The sequence below is a fragment of the Eulemur rufifrons genome, chromosome 21 (assembly GCF_041146395.1).
Source record: "Eulemur rufifrons isolate Redbay chromosome 21, OSU_ERuf_1, whole genome shotgun sequence".
Lineage (NCBI taxonomy): Eukaryota > Metazoa > Chordata > Mammalia > Primates > Lemuridae > Eulemur > Eulemur rufifrons.
This window is the reverse complement of record NC_091003.1, coordinates 5,419,096-5,438,324: the sequence shown is the minus strand read 5'-3', so window position 1 is coordinate 5,438,324 and position 19,229 is coordinate 5,419,096. Positions and strand designations below refer to the sequence as shown.

Below are 19,229 nucleotides of genomic sequence, written 5' to 3'. Positions count from 1 at the left end.
ATTGTACCTTCCCTATGCTATACCTCCTATAGATTTTATTTTTTTTCTTATTTTGTCCCCTCCCTACCTCCTATAGATTTTAAAACATAATTCTCGTAACACCTATCGAAATAATTATAATTATTTTGTTATTGTTCCCCATTAGTCTTGATCCAGGGATTGTTTTTCTTCAGTATTCTGTTCGCATCCAGACTACAGATGATACGAGTCAAGTAAATCTTTGCTGTTGGGATGGTTTAGTGACTCTCTTAAGGTTTCAAGTGTTGTCTTTGGTCCAGAAACCTAATGCAGTTTCTTCCTCCTCCTTGTATCATTTTTTATTTATTATATAGTAATATTATAAAAACATTAATGTACATTTTTTTAAAGTTTATCTGGAATCCTGCCATCATAAGATATCCCAGACAGTCTGACTTCAGAGCCTACATTCTTTGTTGCTATACTGATTAAAGGTTTATTTCAAATGAAAATTTTTTATGATTTCAAGCTAGGCACACAAAGTATTGGGAGCTCTAAGACACACTGTTAAGATTAGAATTGTTTGTGTAAACTAATACGTTGTTCTCTGGTGATAATCATAGCTCTAGTTCCATTTCTCTTACTGGCCCAAAATGTTTATTGACCACAGAAATAGCATGAAGACAAAGAAGTCTTTATGTGTTGATAGTAGTTTTTTTGTTTTTTTGGAGACAGTATCTCGCTCTGTCACCCAGGCTGGAGTACAGGGGCGTGGTCATAGCTCACTGCAGCTTTGAACTCCTGGGATCAAGTGATCATACCAGCTCAGCCTCCTGAGTAGGCATATGCCACTATGCTTGGCTAATTTTTTATTTTTTGTAGAGATGGGGTCTCCCTATGTTACTCAGGCTGGTCTTGAATTCCTCACATCAAGCAATCCTCCCACCTCAGCCTCTCCAAGTGCTAGGGTTGCAGGCATGAGCTGCTATGCCTGGCTTGTTTTTTTTTTTGAGTGAGCTTTTTCATTTCCCAAGGAGTTGGATTATATGCAACAAGATAATTTGGTCTCTAATCTTACATGTTGTCACAGGCAAGACAGTGGTTCCTGACTCAGGAAGATAGTCTCAAAAACATGTGGAATGATATTGAGCTGCTAACAAATGATGATACAGGAAGTGGGTACCTGAGTGTTGGTTCAAGAAAAGAACATGGAACTGCTTTATATCAAGTAGATCTGCTAGTGAAGATCTCCTCTGAAAAGGTAATGATTGTGACACAGACTGTTTCTTTCACAAAATTTCTACCAAATGCTTAGTAGGCCTGTTTTGTGAATGAATATAGCACTTTCTCAGGGAATTGGTCTTCAGTTTCGTATTGCTAGACATTGCCATCTGAATTTCTCCTCCATCATCTTAGGATCAGTATTTTCAAAATTGAACTTTTCATAGCTCCTTGACATTTAGCACTTACAAAATGTATATAAATTGATACAAAGAATAACTACCACCAGCTTGGGAACTAAAACATTACTAATAGATTTGAAGGCTCTGGGGAGGTCCCAGCCCGATCCCATGATCCTCCTGTACCTCACCCCTGAGTTAAGCACCCTGCTGAATTTGAAGTTTATCCTTTCCATGAATTTCTTTCTACATTTTAACTTTCTTCTTCCTTTTTCTTTTTTTGAGACATAGTCTGGCTTTTTCACCCAGGCCGGTGTGCAGTGGTGTCATAATAGCTCACTGCAACCTCAAACTCCTGGGCTCCAGTGATCCTCCCGCCTTAGCATCCCAAGTAGCTGGGACTACAGGTGTGCACCACCATACCTGGCTAGTTTTTTTATTTTTTGTAGAGATGGGGTCTCACTGTTGCTCAGGCTGGTCTTGAACTCCCGGCCTCAAGTGATCCTTCCACCTTGACCTCCCAGAGTGCTAGGATTACAGGCGTGAGCCACCATGCCCAGCCAACTTTCTTCTTCTTCAGCTTCCTACATAGGACACTGGATGGGTTCAAGATATACTATGCAAAGAAAAACTTGATGACTAATTAGATAGGTGGGCTAAAGAAAAAAGGCCTGTCACACCGAGTTTTAAAGTTGGGTGTTTGGGATTATGGTCTCAATACTATTGATAAGTATTGTTAAATTTGTATAAAAATGTTTTAATTTTAGTCATGCTTTTCCCTCCCACAGGCCTCACTAAATCCAAAGATACAAGCATGCAGCTTAAGTGATGGGTTTATTATTGTAGCAGACCAATCAGTGATACTGCTTGATAGTATTTGTAGATCACTTCAATTGCATCTTATATTTGGTAAGTCTAATGTAATGAAATAAAATAAATGGGAAGTCAAATACACCTTGCTACCAATTTCTACTGGATTGCCTCTTTACTATTTCTAAGAATTGAAATTAAACTAATTTCAAGAAATTAATCTTGAGTGCCTTTTTGGTGCTCGGCACTAGAGTCAGAGCATACTGAGATGATCTTTTCTCTCAATAAGTCTAGGGGGAAACAGGTAAAGCAACACTTTAGTTATTTGCATGGTTTTTGTGTCAGAATACTGTGGAAAACACAGTGAGCCCACAAGTGCTAGGATTATAAATGTGAGCCATTGGCCAGGCTCATTTATCACCTTATCTTATAATTTTTTAATTATACTAATAGTCATCTGTTCCTGCCTTAGAATTTGAGTTCCATGATGGTGGAAATCTTTTGTTATTATTCTCACATATATACAAAAGGCCTGCAACAATGCTTAGCATATAGTAAGTAATCATTAAATGTTTGTTGGCTGAATGAAAGTGAGTAGCATTCTTTTTCACTTTCATCACAACTTTTTTGCACTATTTGGGAGCAGCTTAAATAATAGTTGACTTTTTAATGACAAGATTTGTGTTTTTCATAATGAAAATAAACATTTTTGAAGAAAGCTTGTAACTTTGATTTGAAATTTTCAGATACTGAAGTAGATGTGGTTGGCCTATGTCAAGAAGGAAAGTTTCTTTTGGTTGGTGAGAGAAGTGGCAACTTACATCTTATTCATGTAAAGTCAAAGCAAACATTACTCACTAACGTAAGACGTTACATTTTTCGTATTCATTCATTTAAGTTTTAGACAAGTAAAACTCTTGGAAACCATTACTTAACCTGTGTTTCAAATTAAAAGAATGATTTGTTTTTTACATTAAATTTAAAAAATCGTACCTCAGAAACATAAAGTAAATGTAAAACTGAAAAATTAAGCTTTGAAGGTGTTCAGTAAGCTTGTCCAAAATAGTTTTCCATTTTAAAACTAAAATGTTTAGAATATAGGCAGAATTACTGCTAATGATAGCTGATAACTCTAGGGTTAAAAGAATATAATTCTTTATTGTACTTTTCTTGGTTTAATCTTAACATTTGAAATTAATTTGCAATTAGGCTTTTGTTCAGAAAGCAAATGATGAAAATCAGTGTACTTACCGGAATCTTGTTATTGAGAAAGATGGTTCAAATGAAGGTAAGTTTCCTTGAATTTTTTTTTTAGTGACTTCTGACTAATAATCAAAAGTTCATTATCATAATGACAGGGTTAAAAGAAAATAAAAATAAAAAAATTCAAAGTTAAAGTTAATAAATTTTACAAATTCATTGTTATTCTACCTATGCAGAGTTAAATTCTTTTCTATTAATGCAGTTAATATTGTAAGAAACAATTTTTTTATTTTAGCTCTTTTCAGAGGTTTAAATATGTACTTTTCCTAAATATAGTATTCTAAACTCATTTTTACAGTTTTGAGAGTTCTATAGACTACCAAGGAGACATTTTTAAAAAATGTTTTTGTAGGTTTCAGCATATTTATCATAGTTTGATTTTGACAAATGTTAACTGGGCCTTAATTTATTTCAATATATCTGAGGTTTGGTTTTTTTTTTCTGACAAGTAAAGTTTTTTTAATGAAAATTTCAAAGAAGTTAACATTGTTTTTGGTAAGAACTTACTAAATCTTTGTAAGTAAGCCTTATCTATCTTATTATATTTTTTGATGATTAGAGTTTAAATGAATAAATTGACATTTAAATTTTATATCCATGTGCCTTTTGGAGAAACTGATTTTGATTTAATTTTAATAGGTACCTATTATATGTTGCTTCTTACAAACAATGGATTTTTTTGTATCACAAACCTTCACCTTTTAAAAATTCAACAAGGTAAATAATGCACTACATTCTTATTGATTTGTAGCAATAGTTACTAGTTTTATTAATTTAATAATTAGTCAATTTTTAAATATTCTCTTTAAGAATATTATTTTAGTTTACTTGTATTCAGTGATACAGAGTATACTTTTATGTATTCAGAGTATACTTATTCTCTTCTGCTAGGGCTGCACCAGTATCTGAAGAAATATAATTTGGGTATAGCCTTCAAGTAGTTTACAACATAATTGGGGACAGAAGCCATACACTGGCACAATAATAAATGCTTTTTGAGAGGGTGGATGAATCTGGAGATGGAAATGACTATTTGAGTGTTAATAGTGCAGAGCAATTATCGATACTATGTGTTAAGTGAGTAGGATGGACCATATGTCCCTCTGAGCCAGGTGAGATTTTTTTGAGGAATTGATTCAGGGCATGTGTCCAACAAACATTTTTACAACATCAATGTGCCAGGCCTTTGCTAGGTCCTAGTTTGTGACAAGATTTAAGATATACAGTTGAATGAAGGAGTGAGAAGTGATGAACACTTTACAGGCAAGACTTCAGAGCTTGAATGAGAGTGGCAAAGTCAGAGCACGGAGACCTCCTCAGTAGGAAGAATTGTGGTAAAGGGATGTTTAGAGAGACACTGACTAGTGCCCTCATATAACCCATAGTCACGGTTTATATCATTCGTCAGGGGCAAAACTGAAAAATCAGCACTGTCTTATGAATTCTCACCAGTGGTGTTTTTTTTTTTTGTTTGTTTTTTTGGAGGTCTTGCTCTTTTGCCCCAGGTAGAGTGCAGTGGTGGCATCATAGCACACTGCAGCTTCAAACTCCTGGGGTCAAGCGATCTTCCTGTCTCAGCCTCCCAAGTAGCTGGGATTATAGGCACATGCCAAGATGCCTGGCTAATTTTTCTATTTTTAGTAGAGATGGGGTGTCGCTCTTGCTTAGGCTGGTCTCTAACTCCTGAGCTCAAACAATCTTCCCGCCTCAGCCTCCCAGAGTGCTAGGATTACAGGTATGAGCCACTGCGTCCAGCCTTGACAAGTGTTCTTTGAACTACATTATATATATTTAATTTCACCTTGACACAAAAGAGGTGACTTGTATTATTTTGTAGATTAATACTGTAAATTTAGCCTTCTTTCTTTCTTAATGCAGCGATTGAGAATGTAGACTTCAATACAGTGAAAGAGGTAAGAAAATAAAACCATATTGTCCTCTTAAAAATTATATTTAATGGAAACATAAATCGTTCTGGTTACCATGATAAAGCATTTTTAATAGCATTTCTATTTAACACATTTATAACTGATTGATTTTTGTGATTTTGTGGATTGTAAAAATACATATAACATTCTTTTTTTTTTTAACTTTGTAGTTACAAGGACAAATCAAGTCCAGTTTTATTTCTACTGAAAATTATCATACTCTTGGATGTCTCAGTCTTGTGGTTGGAGATTTAACAAGTGAAATCCCTGTGATAATTGGGGTAATTCTTTTTGTAAAACTATGGTTTTGGTTGCCTTAAGTGTTTCTTCACTACAATTTTATCGTTTGATTAAATAAATTAATTTGTAACAAACATGTAACAGAAACAGGAAAATCATACAATTAAGGTCATAAAAATAACTCAGTAAACTTAAATTTCTGTCTTGGAAAAAATATTGTGTTTTTATTTTCATTAGTCTCTACCTGAAATACAGAATTTCTTTCAATTATGAGAGCGGGCAAAAACAATTTAAAAAAAGACCAAAAAATTCCACAGTCATAGCAGTACCTGTGACTTTATCACTAAATCACAGATTTTCTTTAAAAAAAAAAACCACATTGTTGCAGCTATCTTGAAATATTGTTTATATATCACTACTTCAGAATTGTACTGATCATAGTGTATCTAGCAGAAAGTGTAATTACTATTGGTTACACTCATAGGTACTGCTGACTGTACTGTTTTTTGGTTTTTGGTGTTTGTTTTTTTTGTTGCCTGCAATCATAAGTGAAAGAAATGCTAAGTTCTGGATAGAGATTAGTGAAAATAAAGATGTAAACTTTTTTCCCCTCTAGCTTCACAGATATTTTGAATCTTGAGATGAGCCAGGTTAAGAACCTCAATATTAAAGAATGGTCCTAAAGAGTAAAAAGTCCTTAATACCCACATAAGTTATTCTACATAATTCTTAGTCTTGGCTAGCTAGGTTACTTGCAAGTATATGTTATTAGTAAAATAGGAAACTGGACAGGAATTTCCAGAAAAGCACAATTGATCCACTACCATTACTGTATAACATTTCACGTTATTTGTGAAAAGTAACATTTTATTATTTATATGTCACTTCTAATATGTTTGCTTATAACTTCTTGGAATTTTGGGGGAAAACATCTAATATGTTCAAAGAATAGGCAAAAATTCAATGTAATAACAGCATTTACAACATTTTTACTTGCCAAATTTATATGTTAAGAAGCAATCATTTTCACATTGTGCATGTCTATTAATAGTATAATATTTTGCCAGGGTTTCATATGATGTAAAATTAATATTTATAATTTTTGCCCAAATACTTGTGGTTATTTTAATGAAAATACTTAAAAACTATTTTTACATCATAATACTGAAAGAGGTCTTAAAGTTCACTGTGTGTCTCTAGGACAGGTTGCCAGAATATGCCTACTCTTTCTTAAATATTCATGTGATAACAATAAATATGAACAGTTCACTGTTTTTTTCACTTTCTTCTGAAACTAAGAGAGGAACTGGTAGATAAAAGCTAGTTGGGCTTGAATATGTAAATATATTTTGGAATTAGTAACGTGCATAATTACATGTTTCTACTTTGAGGCAGTTTCAGGTCTGAGAATCAAATTTTGCAATTGACGTACCATTTTCCCTTTTCTAGGGAAGTGGTGATTGTGCATTCTCAAAATGGGAACCAGATTCTTCCAAGAAGGGAATGACAGTTAAGAACCTTATTGATGCAGAGATTATTAAAGGTACAATAAGTTAATGAACTTACTTTTGGTAATTATTAGTGAGTTTTAGTTTTCCCATCATTATACATGGGTCAGCATGTGGGCCATTTTACCATACCGCTCTTTGAAACAAGCCAGATGAGTATGATGGTTGTTCTCAACATGTTGCAGTTGTTACTCTTCATTTTGGGAGGTTTTACATTTTAGTGGTCACCTAGAAAAAAAAAAAAAAGGCAGGAATAAATGAAAATGGGAACTATTAATTTAAATGTAGTTCTGCCTTTCTATAAATATTAATGTTAGCTTACTATGTAAATATGGATATAGGAAACACTGAAATAAAATCCTCAGACATCTTAACTTTCTCTTTTGTAGGTGCAAAGAAGTTCCAGCTGATAGACAATCTCCTTTTTGTTCTTGATACTGATGTAGGTTTCTGATATATCTCTTTCAATGTTTTCCCTTGATATTATATGTACCAACAGAAATGTCAAACTTACAAAGGCAAGGGCTTTGGCTGAAGTGGATTACTGTCGTATATACTATATTTTAGTATACATATCAAAGGATAGATCCTGAAATGTAAAGTTTTAATCATCAAGATGTGTAAATGAAATGTCTCTTTTGCAGAATGTGCTGAGTCTATGGGATATTTACACTCTAACTCCTGTGTGGAACTGGCCCTCTTTTCACATAGAAGAGTTTCTTCTTACTACAGAAGCAGATTCTCCTTCATCGGTCACTTGGTACATTATGACTACAGCTAGTAGTAATTTCCCTTCCCTTAGCACCAGGTTTCTTGTCTGGTTTTTGTTCAGATCATTTATTATGTTTTGCACTCTAAACAACACTGTGAAACAGTCTGATGGAGTAAGGACTGATTCACTGTTTGCCACATTCATTGGGAACAAATAGGCGAGTGATTGTGAACCTCCAAGAGATTATGTTAGAAACAGTGTCAGTCTGGGCCATCACATGCAGAAATGGAATCCAGTGTTGTCTAGGTAAATCCATTTTAACTTTTATGTAAGAATATCACTTTAACTTAGCTTGTATCTAGCAATTGGCAAAGCTTATTTATTTATTTTTTTTGGACAGATAACATTTTATGTTTTCATTGTATAAAAGCTTATTTGATTTACTTAAAGCTTCCTTTTTCTTTTAGGCAAGGGATTACAAATCTCAAATTAGTAGCTCTGACAACTACAACTAATAAGAAGGTATTGGAAAATATTATTTCATTCTTGTCCATATTATGTGTTAGAAATAGCGTTAACTAATCTGAGTCACCGCACCAGAAAAAAAAAAAGCGATAGCATTGACTAATACAAAAGTGAACGTTAAGTAATAGTTCACACAGAAACTTGACACATCAGAAATAATCCTGCAGAACTCTTTTTTTCCCATTTTAAAAGGATATAAATCTTGGCTCCACATTTTAAACAGAGCATTTCAGGAATCAAAAATATCTGTAAGAGCATGTTTATTGGAGTGTTTATTGTTTTGTCATTGAGGAATTACATTCACCTTAAATACAAATTGTAGAATGGACTTCAGGCATATGGATTTTCATTCAACAGATTTGGAACATGGAGACATAAAACGTAATTTTATGTGTAACATTTAAATAAAATAGTAACAATTTTACTTATAAATTACTTTTTTGCATTAAGCTTTGTACCAAGTGTTTTAATCTATGCTCTTGATTGTGAAGTGCTATTTTGTGCTTGTAGGTGTATATTAACCTACTAAATTAATTGCTCTACCATTTTTCTTAGATGAAAAACCTCCTGGTTTATTCATTACCTACAATGGAAATACTATATTCTTTGGAAGTATCTAGTGTTTCTTCTCTGGTCCAAACAGGAATTAGCACAGTAAGTTTATGCATATTTTAAATTACTTTATTATAAAAAATCTTAAGAATAACTAAGCTAAGCCTGAGTGGAACCTAGTGGAATACTTGGATAGAGCTCAGGTTTATAACTGTATTTAGTAACGGGGTCCTCAAATACACTTACTAGTCTTCACCTTAAGAGAAAGAAATAAAAGCAAATTAATCAAATAAAACTTCAGTCATCTGGTTATTCAACTTTCTCGTGTTGAAAGTTTATTCAATTTTCTTTCTCAAAAGGAGATAGAGATGATGATGGGGGGGCTATTGCTCCTATTTATGTACTTTTTATTGTGATCTTTTAAAAAGAATTTTACCACATTTGTTCCATTTCTTTTCACTCACACTATATTTTTTCAAACCATTTGGAAATTATTTGCGGCCATCATGACCTGTCACCCCTAAATTCTTCTATAGGTGCCTTGTAAGAATGAAGGCATTCTTCTACAGTACAATTATCACATTTAGAACATTTAACACTGATACATTGCAATTATGAAATAAACCTTCCAAGTTCAAATTTTACCAATTGTGCCAATTACCTTAAAGCTTTTTTTTTCATTACCCAGGAGCTAATCAAGGGGCACTCATCAAATTTAGTTGTCATGGTCATGTGGTTGTCTGATCTAGAATGGTTCCCTAGTCTATTTTGTCTTTTAAGACGTTGGCCTTTTTGAAGAGTCCCACCTTGTGTTTTTTTAGAATTTCCCTCTCTTTTGATATGTGTGATTGTTTCATCATGATTAGATTCATGTTAAGCTTTTTTGGAACAAACACTGCACAGGTGATACTGTGTCCTAACCACATCACATTGAGTAGCTCATGGTATCTGTCCTATTTTTGGTTATGTTAAAGTTTATCACTTGGTAAAGGCAGATTTCTCCATTTGTAAAGATTTTTCTCTTTATGATTAGTAAGTAATCTGTATGGTATTACTCTGAGACTGTGGAAATATCCTTTACACAAATGGTTTCCCCACCATGGTTTTAAAACCCATTGATTGCTAATTCTTGCCTGAAGCTATAATTACTCCAGTAGTTATAAATGCATTGCTTTTATATTGGAATTTTAATCATGTTTTTGTTATTATTGTAGGATACCATATACCTTCTGGAAGGAATTTGCAAAAATGATCCATCGTAGGTCACATTTTGTTTTAATCAGCTCAGTTAAAATTTACTTATTAGTATTAAATGAGTACATTTATACTGAAAACTTTTTTTTCAGACTATCTGAAGACTCAGTCTCTGTTTTGGTACTCAGATGTCTTACAGAAGCTTTACCAGAAAACAGGTAACTTCTCATTTTCTCTTAAGCTTTACCTCTTAATGAAAAACTTAAATTCCCTGGTTAATAATGAAATTTCTTTTCCAACTTGCCAGATTGAGTCGGTTACTTCACAAACACAGGTTTGCTGAAGCTGAGAGCTTTGCCATTCAGTTTGGACTGGATGTTGAGGTAATTATTCATGTATTAGTATTCTTAGAGGCTGAGGAGACAGACATGTAAAACATAATTGGAATTTGGTGTGATTAGGACTGTGATTAAGGTGTGACCTAAGTAGAGAAGGCATTTAAAGGAGAGAGTGACCTGCAGTGGTGTGGAAATATGTCATTGAGGAGGTAATTGTCATGTCTGATCTTGAAAGTGTTGCAGATATCCAGGGAGAAGAAGGGAAGTCTGGGTATAAAGACATCGGGAATAAGTGAGGGAGGTCTGTGATGCTTCCAGGAGCTCCTAGTAATTAGATGGGAGTAGAGTGCAGGTTATATACGGGCAGTGGAGCCAAGGGGATAATGAGGCAAAAGTGGGGACCAGGCTGTAGGGCCTCATGTGCACTGCAGAGGATTGAGATTTAATTCTGCAGGTGATGGGGAGCTACTGAAAGTTTTAAGCAGGAGAGTGTTGTGATTAGATTGTCATTTTGGAAAGATGGAGAATTGTTTTGAAAATGATAAACCAAGAGGTGCAATTGTCAATTGGGATACTAAGCAGCTTAGCTTTTTCTGGGAGACTGGAACCAGTGCTGTGGATGGAGATGTGGGAGAGAAAGAGACTGATAAGAGAGGAATATAGGCAGTAGAGTCAGCGGGACTCAGTAATCAAACAGAGGGAGGGAAGGAGACTTAAGTTTCACTAGCAGGACTCTGGCTCAGCACACATGTTGAATGGTGGTGGCATGCCCTAAAATGAGGAATGTGTGTGGAAGAGCAGGTTAGGGGTAAAAGATGAAAACTTCTTTATGAAATTCAGATATGAGCCTGGTGTGGTGTGTGCCTGTAGTCCCAGCTACCTAGGAGGCTGAGGCAGGAGCATCACTTGAGCCTAGGCATTTGAGGTTGTAGTGTGCCATGATCGTGCCTGTGAATAGCCATTGCACTCCAGCCTGGGCAACATGGTGAGACCCCATCTCTAAAATTTAAAAAATTGTTTATGAGGGATCTAGTGAAATAAGGATGTCTGGTAAGAAGTTGGGAAGTGGCCTGAGCTAATTCTAGAATTAGGTGACTCCAGAGGAATGGCTCAGACCACTCTGGTAGAATGTGGAGAGTGAAAAGAGATCTCAGGATGTTTCCAGGGGCAATAGCACATGGGACTGTACACATATTTGGGAAGAAATAAAAGAGGAAAACCACAAGACTATAGGATTATGGAAACCAAGGAAGGAGAAACTTCTAAGTTTAGTTGGGGGTGATTAGCAGTTTGAAATACTACAGAGAAGATCAGGCATAAAAGCTGAAAGATGTCTGGAAGATTTGGCAATTAGAAGGTTATTGATATCCCTTGAAAAGTCAGTTTCCTGGGAAGTGATGAAGGAGAAAGCCTGATTGTAGTTGATTAAAGAATTAATATTTATTAATATTAAATGGGTGGTAGCTACTCATATATTTGTTGTTTTAAAAATACAGTGTTTTAAAACATTCAGAATAATTCTGAGTATTGTTTAGAAACGTATATGAGTTAAGATATAAAGAAATTAGTGGAATAATAATGGATACTTCTGGCTGGGGGAAAGAAGATGATTTATTTGGGAGGACGAAAGAAGAGTCTTAAACTATATTGGTATAATAATATGCTTTATTTTTTAAGTGAAAGTTGATGAATACATGAATCTTTGTCACATTATTTTTGTGACGCTTTTTTTTCTTTTTGAGATAGGATCTCACTCTGTAGCCCAGGCTGGAGTGCAGTGGCGTCATCATAGCTCACTGCAACGTCAAACTCCTGGGCTCAGGTGATTCTCTCGCCTCAGCCTTCTGAGTAGCTGGGACTATGGGCATGATCTAACCTGGCCTGGCCTCTTCTTTAAACCTTATTCCTGGACCACATGAGGATTCACCTTTTTTTCATAATAGTTTATCTCACGAAGCTGCTGTGAGAATAAGTCATCTTCTGGTACTGTCATACTTCAAGTCACCTGTGGCATGTTTATATTACAGCTTGTTTATAAGGTAAAATCAAATGATATATTGGAGAAACTAGCTTTGAGTTCCGTGGACACCAGTGAGCAAACCAAATGGCAAAAACTTATAGATGAAGCTAAGGAAAATCTACATAAAATCCAGGTATGTTTCCCTGTCACATACTAGAGTATTCGAATTGATGTGTTGATGAATGTTAGGTTGCCTTACTGTGTCTGGCATTTGTGAAACAGGACGATGAATTCGTGGTGAATTACTGTTTGAAGGCTCAGTGGATAACATACGCAACCACTCAGGAAATGCTCAATTATGCCAAAACCAGGGTAAGTTGGGGTTTTTTTGTTTGTTTTTTTAGAGAGAATTTGCTTTAATCACTCATAATCCTACCTCTCCTACCAGTACATTTTTTTCCTCCAATTCTCTTCTCTATGTGTACCACTAAAAAAAATTTTCATAATAGCTTTATTGAGATAATTCACATTCCGTACAATTCACCCATTTAAAGTGTACAGAGGCAGAAGGATTGCTTGAGCCTAGGAGTTTGAGTCCAGCCTGGGCAACATATCAAGACCTTTTTTCTACAATAGTAAATAAATACATACAGTTCGGTGGTTTTTAGCATATTCACTGAGTTATGCAACTATCACCGTAATCAATTTTAGAATGTTTTCATTACCCCAGCAGGAAACCCCATACCCATAAAGTCACTCCCTCTTTCCCCAAGCAACCATTAATCTACTTCCTGTCTCTGTAGAGTTGCCTGTTCTGGACATTTCAAATAAATGGAGTCACATGATATGTGTCTTTTTTTTTTTTTTTTTTTTAAGAGATTAGATCTCACTCTGTCACCCAGGCTAGAGTGCAGTGATGCAATCATAATTCACTGTAACCTAGAACTCCTGGGCTCAAGTGATCCTCCAACCTCAGCCTCCCAAGGTGCTGGGATTATAGGTGTGAACCACTGCACCTGGCCTGATACGTGTCCTTTGTATCTGGCTTCTTTCACTTAGCATGTTTTCAGAGTTCATCCATGTCATAGCATGTATCCGTGCTGTATTTCTTTTTATTGCCAAATAATGTTCTATTGTATGGCTATACTACATTTTGTTTCTCCATTTATCAGTTGATGGATATTTGAGTTGTTTCTACATTTTTTTCAATTTTTTTTTTATTGAAATAAACATAAAATTTACCATCTTTACCATTTTTAAGTTTAGTTGCATTAAATACATTCATCCACCATGAATCTCAACAACTCCTTTCGTGTCATGAATCTGAAATTCTGTACCCATTAAATGCTAATTCCCCTTATTCCTCTCCTTCTACCTCCTGGCTATCACCATCTACCCTCTGTCTCTATGATTTTGACTACTCTAAGTCTAATGCCTCAATATTAAGTGAAATCACACAGTATTCATCCTCTGTGGCTGGCTTATTTTACTCAGCATAATGTCATCCAGGTTCATTCATGTTGTTGCAAAGAACAGAATTTCCTCCTTTTTTAAGGCTGAATAGTATTCCATTGTATGTAAATACCACATTTTTCTTATGCGTTTGTCTGTGGATGGACATTTGTGTTGCTTCCGTGTTTTTGCTAATGTGAATGGTGCTGCTATAATCATGGGTATACAAATGTCTAGTCCAGTCCCTGATTAAGTTGTTTTGAGTATATGCCCAGAAGTGGAATCGCTGGATCATATGGTTATTCTATTTTTAATTTTGGGGGAACCACCATACTGTGTTCTGCCACAGCTGCACTGTTTTACAGTCCCGCTGACTGTGCACAAGGGTTCCAATTTCTCCACGTCCTTGCCAGCACTTTTTTTTTTTCCTTTGGATAGTAGGGTATCAAGTAGAGGGTAACTTTTAATAATGTTTTCACATGCTAGTTTATCTTATGCAAAAGAAATAATTTCAAAAGAATGGATTCTTTTTCTGTTATAGACCTTTTATAACATGAGTTTTTTGCTATTGCAAATAATGTCGTTTTTGCAGTAGGTTGTTCCCCTCGGTGACCTATGAGTACTGTTGCTAGTGAGATTCCTTAAAATCAAGGTGTAACATGGGCAAAATGTTGCAGGCTATTTTGATAAAATACATTATTTGTTTAAATATGTTATTTCCGTATTGTTTACTGCTCATCTCAGAGTCATATGCAGTTTATTTTTAAAGATAATTTTTTTGTTAATTCACAGAAAAGCCATCTTCTTTTATGAAAATCATAATAATACTTTACAAGTTCCTTGGGTTAAAAAAAAAACAAAAAAAATCCTAATATAGCAAATGTTCTTCTCACTGTGGTTTTTATTGTTCTTAATTAGCTTTTGAAGAAAGAAGATAAAACTGTTCTTATTTATTCTGATGCCTTGAAAGAGGTAACTATATTCGATTTATAGGTTAATTTGAGGATGAATGTACCTTCATAATATATTTTCCACTCAAGATGGGTCTGTGTTTCTTTAAGAGCAAGTTATCATTTTAGTATCTTAGTTTTCTTGTCTGCAAAATGGGAAGATTAATAGTGTTTACTTTATAGGGTCATTTTGAGGTTAAAGGAAATAATTTCTATAAACCATTTTGCATAGTACCTGGTACCTGTGAAACGCTCAAATAAATGTCAAACTGTGATGATGATGATTATGAGGGTGCCGAAATACATGTGAGCATGGACATACGCATGTATGTATTTAAATTCTTAGGTCAAAGTAAATGTTGGTGTAATCCAGCTAGATTTTGCTATAAGAATGTTTATAAATCAGTGGGAAAACAGATTTTGAAGGGCACCCACAATTAATGTCCTCGTGCCTTTACAATCGGATGTAATTGGAAGTTTTCATTATTCCACCTTTTTTTTTTTTTTTGGTTTTATGTTAAATAAAGGAAGTTGTGTTTATAATGACTGATCTGTAATGTGGGATGAAATGTGAATGTGTATAAGACTATTGAAATGGAATGACTAGTTTTTAGTGTTTTTTATTTCAATATTGTCACACATGATATTGTGATTATCAAATTATTTTCTCTTTAGGTATTAAGGGCTCATGCAAAGTTGACTACTTTTTATGGAGCATTTGGACCAGAAAAATTCAGGTGTGAATATTCCCCATTTAAAATGTTTAGATTGTGAATTAGATGTAGGTTTGGAGTGTCATTAAAAAATAGTATTACTTTGGATAAATTTGTGTTTCTGAAGGAGTGTTGAGTATATCTATGGATTCAATTTCTGGAAGTGCAATTGCTAGGGTAAAAGGTAAATGCATCTAAATTTGCCCTCCAAATGTATTTCCTCTGCTAGATGGAGTAGGAGAGAGCCCGTTTTCTCACTCACCAGCACTATGTTATACAATTTTTGGTTTTTGCCAATCTGATATGTGAAAACAAAGTTATTACAAAAAATAATACCACAGTGACTTGATTTTGATTCTTAATTTTGAGTGAGATAAATATTTATTTTTGAGGTCAAAAGTTTTTCTCTTTGCATCCTTGATCTCTGTTTCTCTTCAGTTGTTCTTTTTAAAATTGATTTTTTTTTTTGCGACAGGGTCTCACTGTGTCACCCAGGCTGGAGTGCAGTGGCATCATCATAGCTCACTGCAGCCTCAAACTCCTGGGCTGAAGTGATCCTCCTGCCTCAGCCTTCTGAGTAACTGGGACTACAGGCATGCACCACCATGCCCGGCTAATTTTTCTGTTTTTTGTAGAGACAAGGTTTTCCTCTTGCCCAGGCTGGTTTCAAACTCCTGGGCTCCGAATGTTTATAGCAGCACAATTCACAATAGCAAAGATGTGGAAACAACCCAAATGCCCATCAATACATGATTGGATTAGTAAACTGTGGTATATGTATACCATGGAATATTACTCAGCTATAAGGAATGATGAAGATACGACATCTCTATGGTTCTCCTGGAGAGAGTTGGAACCCATTATATTAAGTGAAGTATCCCAAGAATGGAAAAACAAGCATCACATGTACTCACCAGAAAATTGGTTTCCCTGAACATCACCTAAATACAAATCTGGGAACGACACCAATTGGACATCAGACTGAGGTGGGGGGTGGGGGAGGGGATGGGGGTATGCCTACACAATGAGTGCATTGCGTACCGTTTGGGGAGTGGTAACACTTGAAGGTGCTGACCCGGGAAAGGGGGGGGTGGGGAAAAAAATATGAAACTGTTGTTTTTAACTTGCATTGTTCACTTAATAATTTATCATGAATATTTTCCACATTATTTCATATCATTGTACAAGAAATAATAAAAAAAAAAAAAAAAAAAAACTCCTGGGCTCAAGCAGTCCTCCTGCCTTGGCCTCCCAAAGTGCTAGGATTACAAGTATGAGCCACTGTGCCTAGCCAATATAATGTAAAATTAATTTTTAAAATATAGAGAGCATATATTAAAAAAACTTATTTATTTAGAAATTAAAAATGCCTGGAATCCCAGCTACTTGGGAGGTTGAGGTAGGAGGATCCCTTGAATCCTGGAGTTTGAATCCAGCCTGGGCAACATAGTAAGACCCTGTCTCAATAAAAAAAAAAAAACCTCCAATAAATAAATATTAAAAATAATTGTTTATATGTATGGTGATTATCTGAGAAAGGCCCTGCAAGAAGACACATGGCTGTGGGAAAGAGTTCTATGGGTCTGGGATAAGAAGGAAGCTTGCTTTTCACTATGTAATCTTTGGAACTGGTTTTTTAACTTGTCTTTTAACATTATGAGGAAAACCGACTAGTCAAAATGCATAATGATATCCATTTGTAAAGTGTAACCTTAATTTTTTTTTAAACTAACTTTTTTTCTCTCTGTCTTCTCAGTTGTAGTTCTTGGATTGAATTTCTGAATAATGAAGATGATCTTAAAGATATTTTCTTACAGCTAAGAGAAGGAAACCTTGTTTGTGCACAATACCTTTGGCTTAGACATCGGGTAACACGTTTTGCATTTTTTTCCCCTAATGGCTTTATAGCTCCTGAGATAGATGATTGAATCAATGCTGGAAACTAACAGGGTGGCGAGTATGACTGGGTAATGGAATGTTTTCAGATTGTTTCATAAAGTATGACCTACCCCAGAGGAAATTGTCCACTGGTGATATTAAATCAGAGGAAGTACTACAAAGATACACTGGCACCTTATTTTATCTCATCATTAAGAGTCTAACTTCTCATCTTAGCTCAAAAGGCAACATTTTGCTACATTATTTATTAGTGGCATTGGTGGAGAGGGTGACCCTACTGCAGCTCAGATTGTGGTCAAGGTTTACCCATTAAAATGGCTGATATGAATCCCTTTAAGGTTGCCTGATGTTGACTTACAACCTTAGGTCCAAAAAGTAGCATCTTGGCATGATGCCGTTAACAGCTACATTGCTTGTTGGGATTTGCACTATCCCCTCCAGTTATGTTTTCCTTAGAATGCCATCTCTGCCGATTCCTCTGCTACGTAATTTATTATTTGATACTCACTGCCATGAGATTTCATGAAAAGTGTGGCTCCCAACTAGAATCATTTATATAGTATAAATCTCCTTCAGCACTCATTATTAAATAAGTAGGGTATTCCTTGAAATGACTTCATTATAGGTCTTTGCCAAACTTCTGTTTGAGGCTGTCAGTTTACATTTGTTGGATATATCTTAATTTCTCACTCCTTTTATACTTTAGGCAAACTTTGAAAGCAAGTTTGATGTGAAAATGCTTGAGAACTTGCTCAACTCAATTTCCACACCAGTCTCTTTGCAAAAACTTTGCCCATGGTTTAAAAATGATGTGATCCCATTTGTGAGAAGGACTGTACCTGAAGGACAGGTGAGTTACTTTCAGTTTTTCTTCTCTTAATGGTTTAGTATTATTTTTTATCTTTGATCATTGAAGATTAAGTCAGATTAACACCAGTCATTTAAATAAACGGTTAACTAATACCAGTGTTAGTTAAATGTGTCTCTTTTAAAAGATGATTGTGGAGGTTTTTAGTTATTACATTGCGAATTTAATTTTTAAATGATATGTCTATTTCAGAAAATTATTGCAAAATGGTTGGAGCAAGCAGCCAGGAATCTTGAATTAACTGATAAGGTAACACCAGTTCAATTAACATTAAAAAAACATTTTGCATACTCCCGACAACATAAAACTTTGTTTCTAATGGCCTATAATATTTTTTAAAGGCAAACTGGCCAGAAAATGGGCTTCAACTGGCAGAGATATTTTTCACAGCAGAAAAAACTGATGAGTTGGGATTGGCTTCCTCTTGGCATTGGATTTCCTTGGTATGATGTGAAGAATGGATTTTTAGTAATGAAAACAGTCAATTTATGTCAAAGGGTTTGTCTACACGTATGTAGAGAAAAGTATCTGGAAATGTATCCACTTCTTAAATGCCTTGTTTTTATGTTCTGTTTGTTTTGTGCCTTTCAAATCCACATAAAGGAAAATTTGACAGTTGTGACATTTGTGTCTGACATCTTCCACCTATTTTAATGCATTGTTTTTCTCTATTGAACCACCCAAAGGGGAAACAATATATAGATGTTCTCTAAAGTAGTATAATTGGGATTTTCTGCATTAGCAGCATTTCACAATCCTTTAAAAGAATAAACCTTAGTAATGCATTAGGATTAGCTTTCAAAGGCTACATCTATCAGGTCTCCTTTCATTTGAACTAGTAAGCCACCCCTTCGCCTGATTGTATTTCTTAGAAATTCTAACAGCCATTAGGGCTAAAGTGTCAATGTCAATGATTTTTTTAAAGGCCAAATTGTAAAAAATCTGGGACTTTCTGACAG

The 19,229-nt window shown here is 34.9% G+C and overlaps 1 protein-coding gene across 1 annotated transcript in view; it reads left to right on the top strand.

Annotated features, from left to right (window-relative positions):
- The window catches only part of KNTC1 (kinetochore associated 1), a 62,336-nt gene that overhangs the window by 2,143 nt on the left and 40,964 nt on the right, over positions 1-19,229 (top strand). Inside the window, exons 2-24 of the mRNA XM_069497174.1 lie at positions 1,015-1,219; positions 2,147-2,267; positions 2,915-3,030; positions 3,378-3,456; positions 4,071-4,148; positions 5,310-5,344; positions 5,530-5,640; positions 7,049-7,142; positions 7,497-7,549; positions 7,752-7,867; positions 8,287-8,341; positions 8,900-8,998; positions 10,111-10,154; positions 10,243-10,308; positions 10,398-10,473; positions 12,456-12,581; positions 12,671-12,760; positions 14,759-14,812; positions 15,466-15,527; positions 17,260-17,371; positions 18,109-18,252; positions 18,463-18,519; positions 18,612-18,713. Coding sequence (XP_069353275.1) covers positions 1,037-1,219; positions 2,147-2,267; positions 2,915-3,030; positions 3,378-3,456; positions 4,071-4,148; positions 5,310-5,344; positions 5,530-5,640; positions 7,049-7,142; positions 7,497-7,549; positions 7,752-7,867; positions 8,287-8,341; positions 8,900-8,998; positions 10,111-10,154; positions 10,243-10,308; positions 10,398-10,473; positions 12,456-12,581; positions 12,671-12,760; positions 14,759-14,812; positions 15,466-15,527; positions 17,260-17,371; positions 18,109-18,252; positions 18,463-18,519; positions 18,612-18,713 — 2,073 coding nt within the window. The 5' untranslated portion in view covers positions 1,015-1,036. The remainder of the gene's footprint in view (positions 1-1,014; positions 1,220-2,146; positions 2,268-2,914; positions 3,031-3,377; positions 3,457-4,070; positions 4,149-5,309; positions 5,345-5,529; positions 5,641-7,048; positions 7,143-7,496; positions 7,550-7,751; positions 7,868-8,286; positions 8,342-8,899; positions 8,999-10,110; positions 10,155-10,242; positions 10,309-10,397; positions 10,474-12,455; positions 12,582-12,670; positions 12,761-14,758; positions 14,813-15,465; positions 15,528-17,259; positions 17,372-18,108; positions 18,253-18,462; positions 18,520-18,611; positions 18,714-19,229) is intronic.